The 13572-nt window shown below is 42.1% G+C and overlaps 1 protein-coding gene across 22 annotated transcripts in view; it reads right to left on the bottom strand.

Annotated features, from left to right (window-relative positions):
* Positions 1–13093, bottom strand: part of LOC144315690 (uncharacterized) — a 317078-nt gene extending 303985 nt beyond the window's left edge. For 21 of the 22 annotated variants that reach the window (XR_013381471.1, XR_013381482.1, XR_013381486.1 and 18 more), the window contains exon 1: positions 12756–13074. Coding sequence is in view for 1 of the 22 variants with exons in the window: in XM_077900617.1 (XP_077756743.1) it covers positions 12756–12934 (179 nt within the window). In the remaining 21 variants the exon portion in view is untranslated. Of the gene's footprint in view, positions 1–12755 lie in introns of all 22 variants that reach the window. The other variant, XR_013381485.1, reaches the window with a different exon arrangement.
* Positions 13094–13572: the final 479 nt, after the last annotated feature.

The following is a 13572-nucleotide window of genomic DNA, read 5'->3' as shown; positions in this document are numbered from 1 at the left end:
CACAGGAAGGGGATAGAGGACCGGGCCAGGCAAGTCAGATGAACAAGGTCAGCAAGAAGACTGTTCTGGCTGGGATAGAGAGCTTTTTGGGAAGCAGTGGAAGATAAGGCAGAATGACATTGTAGAATGAACAGTGGACCACCACTCCTGCCGAGATGAGAAATCAGGACTTCTGTCATTAACACTGATGTGTGAACAAAGGATAGAGTTTCAGAGACTAAGCACAGAGCCAGAGACATTGGAATCTGACTTTTGGCACCTAAAGCCACCACCTGCAGAACTTGGGGCATGTTATTTGATTTCTCTGAGTCTTAATTTCCTCTGAAGTAAAACTGAATTAATAAAATCTCCTAGGTCAATTATGTAAGTTGAGTAGTTCCTATAATAGAGTAGGTGCTGAAAACAACTTTCTTTTTTTTTTTGGCTGTTGTTTTTTTCATTGGTTTTAATTTTTGTTTGTTTTTGAATAGCAGTTATGCTGATGCGCAATTGCTTTTCTTCTTAGTCTCTTATTAATTATCCAAGTCAGAATACTTCTTTTTTTTTTTTTTCAAGTCAGAATACTTCTTAAAACAATATATCGTTTCCTACCTATGCTCATTGCTCTATTAGCTTTGGGAGCCAACATATTCTTCCTGATTATGGATCATGGGCTTTGAATTTTCATTTATCTCTAGTCAGATCTTCTTCCCATTCTGGGAGGTACCTCTGTCACTGTCTGCCTCGGTGGCATTTTTAGAAACTAAAAGCCATAGAATAAAGCCTTATAATGAAGAATGGAAAGAAACATGCAAATAATTTTATTTTTACACTTGAAGAGAACAGGGGATTTGATGAGTAGATAAAATTGGCAACTTTAAAAGAGTTTTTTCCCCTTCAACAGAAATATTCCCCTCATTGACCTCCTATGGTGTCTGAAATTCCACCATATGCTCCTCTCCTTAAAGAGCCTTGGACCCAGCAGGAGCATATTGATACAATGATGGTTTTCACAGCATTATATTCCCTGGAAGGGGTAACACATTAACCAGCCAGCACACCAAAAGGATGTGTATCCTGTCATCTCATGTTGGTAACACTCTCTACTATTCTCTTGTAACATCACGGAAGTGCTCCAAAAGTGGCCAGATCAAAATAAGAGTAATAGCAAATATCTGCAGTACTTATTATAGGTCAGGTAGGTAAAATTCTCATGCTAGTTTTTGGAAATGGATACTACTACAACCCTCATTTTTATAGCTAAAGAAACCTATGGAGAGATGCTAAACTTCCACAGACTCAGTCACAGGGCTGGAATTTGAACTCAGGTCTTTCAGAAGCTCCAAGGGTGATGTTTAACCATTACACTACAGTCTTTCTTTGCGTAATGGTTATTTCCTACTCCATGATGTTTTTTTTAAAGATTCATTTATTTGTTCATGAAAGATACAGAGAGAGAGAGGCAGAGACCTATGCAGAGGGAGAAGCAGCCTCCTTGCAGGGAACCCAATGTGGGACTTGATCCTGGGTCCTGGGATCATGCCCTGAGCTGAAGGCAGACGTTCAACTGCTGTGCTACCCAGGTGTCCCACCTACTCCATGATTAATAATGAGATATTTTTGGAAGACCTGAGGGAAATACAAGTAGATCTGATGACAGAGAGAATTTTTGGGGGTCTACGATAAAAGATTTTGGTTGTATACATGTATGGAACCTCCTCCTCCCCCAATGTTGGGGAGGAGAGTTGCTATGCATGCCTGGCAGCTTCACCTCTGAAGGGCTTTGTAAGGCTCTCAAGGCAACAGCCTAATCAGGGGAAATTAAAGAAGTTGGCTTCTTATGCACAGTCTCATTCCAAACCTTAAAACTAAATAGCAAAGGGTATTTTCTTGAAGTTTATACACTACATATCCAAACTCTCTGCAGCCCTCTATAGCCTAAATCTTAGCCAGAGTAAAATATATGCATTCTGCGAAAGCAATTAAACAAGGAGGCCAATAGGCTGAGGTGGTTCTAATACCCTGGTAGCCTACATAAGCAAACCAAAATGTAAGCCAGACTCAATTCCTATAAATGCCTTAAGGTTAAGAAATCTAAACAACTAATGACAAACAGCCAACTAGGCTTTCCCAAATAAGCAATGGCTTAAGCTATACCCAATCAAATAAGTTCTTGCCCTGCTTACAAACCTGTTCCATAAAAGCCTTTTCCTTAGCTCTTGCTGGTGGAGCACTCCTAACCATATTTGGTTTGGTACTGCCTAATTGGAATAGATGTTTGCTCAAATACACTATTCAAAAATTTAATGTCTCTCAGTTTACCTTTAAACAGTCACATTGTACTAAATATCCCGGAAGCCTAATTTTATTAGTAGATATCTGGACAGAGGAACCAATACAGAAGAAAATCAAATGTCCCACATTACTTATGATTACCTTGAGGAACTAGAACACAAGATAGGAGAGCTTCGACAGGAGAAGAGGCTGAAAGACTGATGTTCAAAAGAACATAACAGCACAGAATATTTATGGACTACAGCACTTAAGTAAAAAGAGTTTCAAAGACATGTGAAGAGGCTCAAATATATGGAGGAATTGGGCAGTCGGGTACATGCTATCTAGAAGCTCAACAACCCAAATATTGTATGTCAATAATTATGGAAGGCTATATCTTCCAAAGATGGCCATGATAATATTTCCCATTACTTTGTTCTGCAGTATGATTTCATTGCTCCTCCAACAAGAGACAGAATTCATTTCTTCACCCCCCTGAACCTGGGTGAAATGGGGCCAATGACTGTTGTCTGACAGAATATATGTAGTAGTAATACTGAGAACCTAGTGACCATACTAAGAAGCCCAAGGTGGATTGAGTAACCATGTATAGTTGCTCCTGTAAGATATCCCTGGATCCCAGTTTATAGACAAAAGCAAATTCAGCTATGTAACTGATCAATCTTAGTAATCTAGAGCAGTCCATCCTTTCAATATCTAGCCCCAGCTGTTGTCTGACTGCAACCACATATGAGGCCCTGAGCAAGAACTGTCCAGCTGCACTCAGTCAATCCACAGAACCATAGAGACAATAAATTGTTACTCTAAGTTGCTAAATTTTGAGGTGGCTTGTTACATAGAAATAGACAACCAAAACAATGCAACTGAAGGGGGCATAATACAATGCTACCCCAAACAGTCCTTAATACCTAAGAGCAAAGCAGAGAACATTCTAGTATATTAATACATCAGCGTATGACATTTATGGAACCCCCACTAGTCATATGTCCTCCTTGATTGAGGCTCTATGTCTTTAGTGAAGACCAATATTCTCACTTAGCACAGAAGGACTCTCCTTTATGGCATTTTTGGTCTTGTTCTTCTGAATCAATGTAAGATTCAAGTTGAAGATCTTCAATCTCCAGGTTCCACTATAGTTTCTAGAAAAAGCATTTCCTCCTTTGAACCCACATTACTAGTAATTAAGGCCTATCAGGAGTTGGGGTGTAATGGACAGAAGAACACTTGAAACTGAACCAAAAGGGCAAAAATTCCATTTCCATCTTTCATGCTTCATTTCCTTTTTCATGAAGAAGATAAAAATAAACACAGCATCAACCAAAATAATAACTCCCGAGCCAGTAAATTATCTGGTGAGTTTCTCTCTTTGCAGCTTTATCTTCCAAATTCCTTTCAAGTCTTCTACAGGTATGCCACGAAAATTCAAACCAGGAATTTCTGAAACACAGTGGCAAGTGCTATTGTATTTAGGCCCTGGTTATTATCTACAAAGTTATACTTCTTCCACTCCCTTCTTATATTCTCCTATGGTTTTGATATGGCTGCTCACAGCTTGCTATCTGTGTTCTCATTTCTCAGCTGCCTTCTAAGCATGTCTGATAATTTCACTTGTTTAGTTCAATTTATATGCGTTTGATCTTTTCCTTCTTTGATTAAATGTCAGTGATAATTCAGTTAGTAGCACAAACACATTAGTGCTACCAGTAAGCTGAGGCCAAAAGCAAAGGATAGTTTCCCCAGCTTTTTAATTCCCATTTCTAGATATTATTTTGGGCAAGATCACACTGTAATTCTAAGATTGCTCTTTTTAACTGAAATATAAATATGTGATCTATGAGGAGAGATAATCAATCCTCTCTGGAAGTCATCTATTAATGGAATTCAAAGTGTCCCTGGATACCAGATCTTAAGGTAGCTAAATAAATCACATCATTTAGGTATGTAAGAGACCTTATAAACTATCTATTTCAGTATATTCTCTTTAGAAAAGTACACAGTTGAGTGGTCCAGGAGGTAGAGAGTCCTGAGAAGAGCCATATTTAGTCACGGTGATTCAAAGCAGGAATGGGCCGTGACAGTCATAAGACAGAGAGGTGTGGCTACTGTGACAGACTAAGCCCAGAATGAATACAGTTCAGAAGGGAAGGTAGGTATCTGGCAGGTACTTTCCTAGCAGACAAGGCAGGCTTGGGGAGAGTGAGAGGTTTAGGGTGGAGTAAGTAGAACTTAACAGCTGTGTGATCGATAAATCCCTGATGCCTCTCTGCTTTGGTGAAGATGTGAACCTATGCTCATGGCACTGGAGGAGATTGTCCTTTTTATTAAAAGCTGATTTCTGAGGATAGGATCCAGGTTTTCTCATCTTCATCATTCAGTGGTTGTTTCCACCAAGAAGAGGATCTGCTCCAAGTAGCTGAGAGGGCATGTGGGGCATTTCTGTCTTGACATAACTTGTCAGATTTGATTTTTAACCTCTTCACGTGACCTGCTTTGCTTCATAAATAATCTGCTTCAAAAACCAAAATAACACCAAGAGATCTTTTCATAAAATCCATACAGATGTTTAACTCCAAAGCTAAATCTAAAAGTTAGATTGCCTGTCAGTAAATTGCTTTTCTCAGGGCATAATATAGTTTTGTTTTGTTGCATGCACATGTGTGTGTTTCTTTCACTCACCAATTTACTTTTTTTTCTGGTAATTTGTTCAGCAAATGATTGTAGAGTAATATGTCCGATGCTCTCTTTTATACTTTGGGACACACAATTGAATAACACAAGTCTGATCTATACTAATACACTCATTGGACACAAAGAAACAGTAACAATGGAGGATGGGGGCTGTGAGGGAAGCACAATGCCTATGCTATGGGAACACAAAGACGCACCTAATTCTTCCTCCTTGAGTCTGGAAGCCTTTACAGAGAGAGTCACCAATGAGAAGTTAAAGGAATTTCCCAGGTTGAGAGCCATGTTCCCAAAATGGGGTGCATTCCAGACAAAGAAATGGAAAAATAAAGTGGACAGTGCATTTGGGGTTTAGGATGAAAGAGCAAAGCCCCAGGGTGGAGTGCAAGCTCCATTTCGGCTTTATCCCTTGTCTACCCACTTGCTTGTTGTGCAAACTTCAATAAGCCTCTGATGTCTCTGTGTATCACTTTCTTCATCTGGCAATAACATCTGGCAATAATAATGATATCTGCCTCATCAGGTTGTTCAGCAGATTAAAAAAGATAGTTCACGTCAAGTGCTTAGAGAAGTGCATGACTCCATAAATGCCATTTTTTAAATTTTTTTTTCATAAATGCTATTTTTATAGCTAAAATTAAGGGTCTGATTGGGAAAGAGAGAATGAAACTGAAAGTTAGGAAGGAATGGAACATAAACTTTTCAGACTATGATATGAAGTTTGGATTTTATTTGTATCCAAAAGCATGTCTTGTAAATGTTTTTAGGTAGGATGATGTCCTGACTAAACCCCCATGTATAAAAAGGTTTCTTGATGGTGATATATAGGTAGAAAGAGCAATTATGAGATCCCTGCAGAAATGCAAGTCAGATGAATACTTAAGCTAGAGACAAGGGAAGTGAAAGAGGAGTGTGAATGGATATAAAAGATTATAAAGACAACCTATATCATCTAGGGACTATATTTTTTATAATAAATGGCCTAAATAATTATTATTCTTTTATTTAAATAACTATGTGGATAGTAATGACATTCTTCAGAAAATTCAGGAAAAGAGCAAGTTGAAAACAGTATGATCAGTTGATTTTCAGACATGATGGGCTTGAGGTACTTATGGGCTATGAGGGTGGACAGCTATAAACAGATGTCAGAGGTTGAATATTTGTTCAACATGAATCTTGAAATGCGTAATTAGTAATCTTGAGCTTAAGTACAGTTAAGCCATAGAAAGTATGCAATAATAAAACTAGAATTTACTGAGTACTTACTGTATGCTAGGACATAAAGTAATCTCTTTGCATGGATAATCCCACATATTACATACAACCCCTTAGATAGATGCTATACATTTTCCATTCAACACCTAAGGGAAGTGTCTGTAACAGTGAAAGTAACTTACCAAAGTTGCACAGCTAGCAAATGGGGAACAGAAAGACAGCAATTACTATTAGATTCTTGTGACAGATCCCTCACCATGCTAGTGGGTTAAATAAAGAGAATGTATTTCCTTTTCATCTCAAATAAATATAGAGGAACCCAGCTTCCTTCTAATTTATTTCCTTGTAATACATCAAAATTCATCCTGCCTGTATTCCAACCAGCAAAAAAGATAAGAGAAGGAACTAAAGTATGCCACTCTGACTTAAAGACATGTTCTAGAGGTTGGACACAACATTTCTGCTTACATCCCACTGGCAGTACTTCAGTCATATGGCATGCCTAGGTGCGAGGGAAGCTAGGAGATGCAGTATTTCTTTTTTCCTTCTGGGAAGCTATTGCCCATGTAAAAACGGGATGTTCCATTGGTAAGTAGGAATTAGAGAATAAATATTGAAATAAAACAGACAGTCTCTACTACAGAGATCTACTACAATAAAATGCAAAGTTTAAAAAACTTAACTGAAGACATTAGTTGGATTCCTGGAGGACCTTAGCATTAAATGGGGCAGCTGGATGAAATGAGTTCAAGAAGTATACTGACTAGGATAGATCTGAGACCTACCATCACTATCATAAATCCACTGATTGGATGGATATCTAGGCATAACAGTAAATAGAACACACTGAAAAATTAATATTCCTGGAAGGAACTTCTTGCACATCATGTAGATAACTTGGTTGAAGAGAAGCATGGAGAAATCTGGAGAAGCATTAGAATTAGGTATAGGTTGGGGATTCCTGGGTGGCTCAGCAGTTTAGTGCCTGCCTTTGGCCCAGGGCGTGATCCTGGAGTCCCGGGATCGAGTCCTGTGTCGGGCTCCCGGCAAGGAGCCTGCTTCTCCCTCTGCCTGTGTCTTTGCCCCCTCTCTCTCTCTGTGTGTGTGTGTCTATCATGAACAAATAAATAAATAAATCTTAAAAAAAAAGAACTAGGTATAAGTTAAAGCATCAGTTCAGTTCAATATCCATTTTAAGGACTACTAATAAGCCAAGCATAATGAAAAGGTGATTATTTCCTTATCAAATGTTTGTTCAAATCATAAAAAGGTTTAACTCAGGGTTTCTAAATAGTGAACTTCCCTAGTGCACTTAAATAAACTCCGCTTAAAGACACTGAATTCACAGGCAATTTTCAGAAACACATTTATGAGGCAAGTACCTAAGTGTAAGTACCTAAGATGTGCCTAAATCTCAGGCATAGAAAGAAATGAGATTAGTGCAAAGAGAATCATTGCAGGTAAATATTTAGATTTGAAGAGGTGGAACAAGTGTTTCTTAGGGAACTCCTTTGGGGAGATAGGTTTTCATGTAAGCCACTTCCCTTGAATAGTGTCTCACAAGAATACCTAAACAGAATCCTTAAATAGACCTCTGTATCTTTAATGCTCTCGGTTCTCTGCTGAAGCTACTTTTCAAGAGTATCTATATAATTTTGAAGGAAAAAAAAAAGTTTGGGAATGATGAAGATATCTTATTAATTGCAACACAGACCGGAGAAATATGTGAGAAGTGAATTCTATTCGCTATACTATTCTATTCACTATACAGGCCATATTGTTTGCCAGGTATACATACATACATACACCATTCACCCAGAAATAGTTACAAATTCAAATTGAGTCAGGGATTCAACTATAGGCTTTAAATCCTTGGGATGCATACATCTACCTTGGCCTTTATAACTCAAATACAATGTAGCATCCTTGCATTGCCTTTAGCCCCAAAGATGACATGGTCTCATTCTTGGTCTGATCCTGTGATTAGAATTTTTGCTGAAATATAGAAATATGTATTTACTACACAAGGTTTCCCCCTTCAATCCTATCCTTCCTATCATCCCTTTTTGGTGTGGTGTAGCCTGAAATTTCACTGTTAGAAAGTTACTGTTTTAGCTTAAACCCAATATGACATTTTTACCTTTGTTATACAAAGGTCTCTGGTAATGAAATATAGAAGTCTTGTCCACTATTTACATTCCAAGTATCAAAGGAAGAGCTTAAGTACCTGAAATTGGTGGATAAAGAATACAGAAATTCAAATTGTGAGTACATTTCCACTTTCTTCTTTCCATACTGAACCTGATATTTAGAGAACAGCCCCAAACTGTTTAAGAGCCTCCTTAAGAGAGGAGGCAGTTTCTTAGCGGGTATATTAAATGTTTGGTTAAATAGTCCTTTTCATTTTTTCATCTCTGGTAATAATGGAAATTGCAAATATTTGGTTTCAGTCAAATTGTCCTCACTGGTTCTGAACAAGGCTGTACTTTTCTGTCTCTTTGTCCTCACTCATGCTATTTGCTACCTGGATGGCCCTTGATACTTCTTTCTTTTGTGTTTCAACTATTATTTTATTAAAGTAAACTACACATAATTTCATATGTATATAGCTCCACAAATTTTCACTAAAGGATCATACCTATGTAACCACTTCCGAGATACACACACACACACACACACACACAAAACAACCAGATGATTAAGTACTCTAAAAGCTCCTCTGGTGTTCTTGTCTTAAGGTAATATTACTGGAGACTACAAATTAAATTTACAAAAAATAAAAAGTGATCATTTGCCCTCCTGTGTGTTCTAAACAACATTCAAGCCAACTGCCAAATGAATCTGGGGCCATCCACTGGTGTTCTCAAATGGTGAGAAATTGGCAAATTGATTGTATTGTACCCTCCCTTCAAGTAAGGGTTTTGAGTATGCCTTGATTTGTATGGACACTGCATCTGACTTAAGCCAAGTTCTTCCCTGTTGCCATAAACCAGATCACCACCATTTTAGGGATTAGAGAAACTGAATCCATGCATGCACACCCTAGTTGAATAGTGATCAAGGTCACATTTTAAGGGTCATGATGTACAAGACCGGGCAAAAGAACACAGCATTGAATGAAGGTTCCATCTCCCCTTTAACCTACAGGCAACAGGGCTGGTTGAAAAGAAAAAAGGAAAGCAGCATATTAAAACATCATATTAAATTACTATAAAGTGAAACTATCTTGGCCAGGTGGACGAAGGCACAATCCCAGGCTTTAACACGTTTGAACAACCACCCATTAGGGCCCGTTGCTCCATATGCAGGACTGGGACCCCTACTGAGACACCCAACACTGTAAAGGCATAAAAATCATGGGAAACAGCCAATGCCCCTATTCCTAGTGAGGATCAAAGTGCTACACTGCTGAGAATACCAAACCCCACCATGCCTGGGAGAGGCATTAGCTTCTGGAATTTGCAATGGGATATTCCAGTGGGATGACTGAGTCACTTTATACCCTTGTGTGAGAGGGAACTACTCAGTCTCCGTTGGGATCTCACTATCCTGCTGTAAACTGGACCTGTTGAAATGCAGTATGTCTGAAGTAGAACATGCATCACTGAAGGAGGGGAGAAGGTGGGGATCCTGATCTGGCATATTCCATCCCCAGGCCATCTCCTGATGCCTGACAGTGCTGTCCCACAAGGCTGACATGCAAGGTGTGTACATCCAGGTCAAATTCCTAAGGCTGAAGCCACATGAAGGGTCAGGCCACACATATAATTCTTACAGAAGGTTAAGAACTTCTCATACAAGTTCCTACTAAGTATTTGTCTTCTTGATCTTAGACTTTTACCATTCCTGTGGTTTTTGGTCATGAGATGGGCATCTAACAGAAATACCTTTCTACAGCAGGCCCACCTGCATACCCAGCAAAGGAATTAATCCAAGTATTAGGTACATGGGAAGCTGCCATTCTCTAACTCATTGAGATTGCCATGGTGGTTGTCACTACTTCAGGGACAGGGGTTGATAAGCACTGAAGCAGCACATTAAGGAAGAACAAATTAGGATTAGTACTCTTTATTCATTTGATGTGGGCACCTGGGAAGCTCAGTGGTTGAGTGTCTGCCTTTGGCTCAGGCCATGATCCTGGAGTCCTGGGACTTGATCCTGCAGGGAGCCTGTTTCTCTCTCTGCCTATGTCTCTGCCCCTCTCTGTGTCTCTCATGAACAAATACATAAAATCTTTAATAAAATCATCTGATGTTACCAACACTGATCCCAAAACCTGCCCTGTGACACATCCTACCAAAAACACTGGGCATGGGTACTTTTTACCTGTCAATCAAACTACACAGGCAATCCATCAAACTGCTGGTCAGCAGGGTCCTAAAAATACCACCATCAGAGCTGTGGGTGGCTATATTCAGATTTGGGATGCATTTGTAGGCAGAAAGAGTTAGGAGTCTTTGGAAAAAGAAAGACAAGACATAGTTTCTTGTCATAAGAATGCTCTTGGCCTTCTTGTGATCTATGCCTGACCAGCACTTTTTCCCCAAGGCACATTTCTTGCAGAATTTCCAGGGATATGTTGAAATTGCAGAATAACAGACTTCAGTAATGATTTTAAGGGAACAAAAGAATGTAAGAACAAACAGCTACAAGCATGTCAGGAGATAGCTTAATCATATCAGGAACAATAAATCAGTGGTGAAACTGTCATTACTGATTCAAAAGTAAAAAATGGATATAACGTAGAGTTCTTTTTTCAGGATTTAAACCCCTTTGAGAGCTTGAATATCCAACCAATTGGAGTCAGAGAATTAATGATGCTAATTGTTGGCCCGTGTGACTTCGATTAATTTAGACCTGGACTATGTCACTTAGAGACTGCTTTTGCCTCGGTTCTAAGCTTAATTCCCCACCAGACAAGCCCCTTCCTGAATATGTATGCACTCTTAGCTTAAAACTTCCCCAGTTTTGCACTTTGGGAGATGTCCCTGGTGTTCTCTTTTACTTGTTGCAAGTAACACCCTTCCTTTTCCTATTTTTGGCTTGGTTGTGTTTTTTGACTTCACAACCAGCAAATGGTAAACCCAGTTTTGGGGTAATGAGACTCATGTGGCTTACCCTGGTTGGCACTCATGCACCGCTATGCTGGCAACAGAAAAACCACTCTAAATAAAACAAACTCGTTGTACCTGGGATATGCGACAGATAACACTGGAACTATATAGTCTTTCTGTCACATTAAGGGAGGCCAACTGGTTTGACACTGACTGGTCACACCACCTAGGTATTTACCGGGTAGGAATAGGATCCAGTGGTTGTGTGTCACAAACATTTGACTATGGCTTCCATCTGGGTTCCTTGGCCACAGCATCCTGAGTTTTTCCTGGCTACAGGAGAGAATCCGCTCCATGGTAACAAAAGCTGCCAATCTCCCTCTCCTCAAATCTAGTTGGGTACATTTCCATTTTCCACTTCATCATTTGGCCGCCAACCTTGTTCTACTGGTCTGAAGAATGTTACAGCACATCAAAGCTTTTATTAAATTAACCCTTGCAAGCCCTAAATGTTGTTCAACAAAGCCTGTCCTCATGATATACTGAGAAATTTCTTACAGAGAAAGCTATCCTCCAAAATGGGGTCGTCCTGGACACTATCACTGCCTCACAAAAAGGCACCTGTGTATTGAGAGGAGGACCCTAACCATAAACCTAACCCTAACACTGACCCCTGACCTTAACCCTAACCCCTGAACACCAACCCCGAGTCTGGGCCTCACCCTAAGCCTCCCCATCAACTAAGGCCTCCAGGTAGATCTCCACAGTACTTGCAGATAGCATCCTCCTAGCTCCTATGCCCAAACCCTAACCCTGGGTTGGGTTCTGACCAGACCCAGGCTCAAATCCTGGCTCTGAACCTTGAAGGATTTGGGACACCTCAGCAACACAAGATGACTCGGCCGGCGACACAGAGGAAATAGTGTCATTTGGAAGAGAGGCAGAGAGAGCTGGAGAAATCCGAAGTAACCCCTGAGACAAGCCTCAAGTTCAGCATCACGGGAATACCAACCCTGGGCCTGAGCCTCACCCTAACCCTCACCCTCACCTCAGCCCTTCAGGCAAGTCACCACGCTGCAGGCAAATAGCACCCTCCAAGCTCCTTGGCCGGAACCGCAACCCTAGATTGGGTTCTGACCCAACCCAGCCCCAAAGCACGCCTGCGAACCCCGAGGGGCAACACATATGAGGAAATCCTGCCGTTTGGATGACAGGTATACAGGTATTGCCGCAGAAATCCTAAGGACCCGAGAGCGAAGCCCCGTGTTCAGTGCCCCCCTGAACGCCACCCCTGAGCCTGAGCCTCACTCTGTGCCTTGCCCTCAACTCAGCCCTCCGGGGAGGTGCCACTGCGAGCAGGATACGGTGGGTTCACACCGCAGCACTCGGCTAACGTGGCATCTCCACCAACTCCGTGAGCACCGGCGTGAACACCCCGAGTGAGGGGCCGACTCCCAGCCCAGGGGGCCTAACCGATCCGTGGTTTGAATCACGAGGCTCTTGGTGAAGAAAACGGTCACTTACTTTTGGAATCGTTCTCGTGACCCTGTTTCGTCCCTCGTGAGCCTCCACGGCTGCCCGGACGGCCGCCTCTGCCGCAGCCCGGTCGCCGCCCAACAAGCCAGGGACCCCCGGCTCAGCCCCGGGGCATGAGGAGCAGGGGGCCCGGGGGCTGGAGAGCTGGCGGAGTTCCTGGAGGGCATGCGACTGGCTGACCCGGGGTCTGGAACCCTGCACAGGGGGCGGGGGGCGTCCTTACCCCCTCCGCCGCCTCACACTGGACACCGCGCCCTCAGACCCCACGCGGCAGGCATCTTCAGGGCGCAGCCCGTGTGCGCACGTGCCGCTGAGACCCCCCCCCCGGGCGCATGCGCAGCGGCGGCCACTTCCGGCGTCACGTGAGCCCCGGGGACCCCGCGGGGAGGCGTGCGCGGCCCTGCGGCCCCTGGACCAGCCTCCTGGGTGAGTTCCCCGCTCTTGGAGCCACCGCACCTCCCCGGTCAGCAGGGCCGGCCTCGCTCCAGCTCCGCCTCGCCTACCAGGGACGGTGCCAGAACCAGTAGTAGGAGAGTAGGCCCCTAGGGCTGGTTACTTGTGGGGAAGTGACTAGCGACCGGGCTAAGGGCTGACTAGTAAGGTTTGTTAGGCAGGTAAGAGTTCTTTTCCTTACCCTGATAGAGGAGAAGTGAAACGTTATAGTGCAGATTTCTGTAACCCTTAGACAGGTTTTAGGCGAGAAGGAGGGCGAGGCCGTTCTTCCTGTGTTGCTCGGTTGCCTTCTGCTCAAGGTAAGGGGTCAAAATGACCTGCCCTGACCCCTCACTTCCGGTTACCAGCAATC

This window comes from Canis aureus, chromosome 6 (assembly GCF_053574225.1).
Source record: "Canis aureus isolate CA01 chromosome 6, VMU_Caureus_v.1.0, whole genome shotgun sequence".
NCBI lineage: Eukaryota > Metazoa > Chordata > Mammalia > Carnivora > Canidae > Canis > Canis aureus.
The sequence above is the reverse complement of the archived record's forward strand: the minus strand, read 5'-3'. Positions and strand labels throughout refer to the sequence as shown.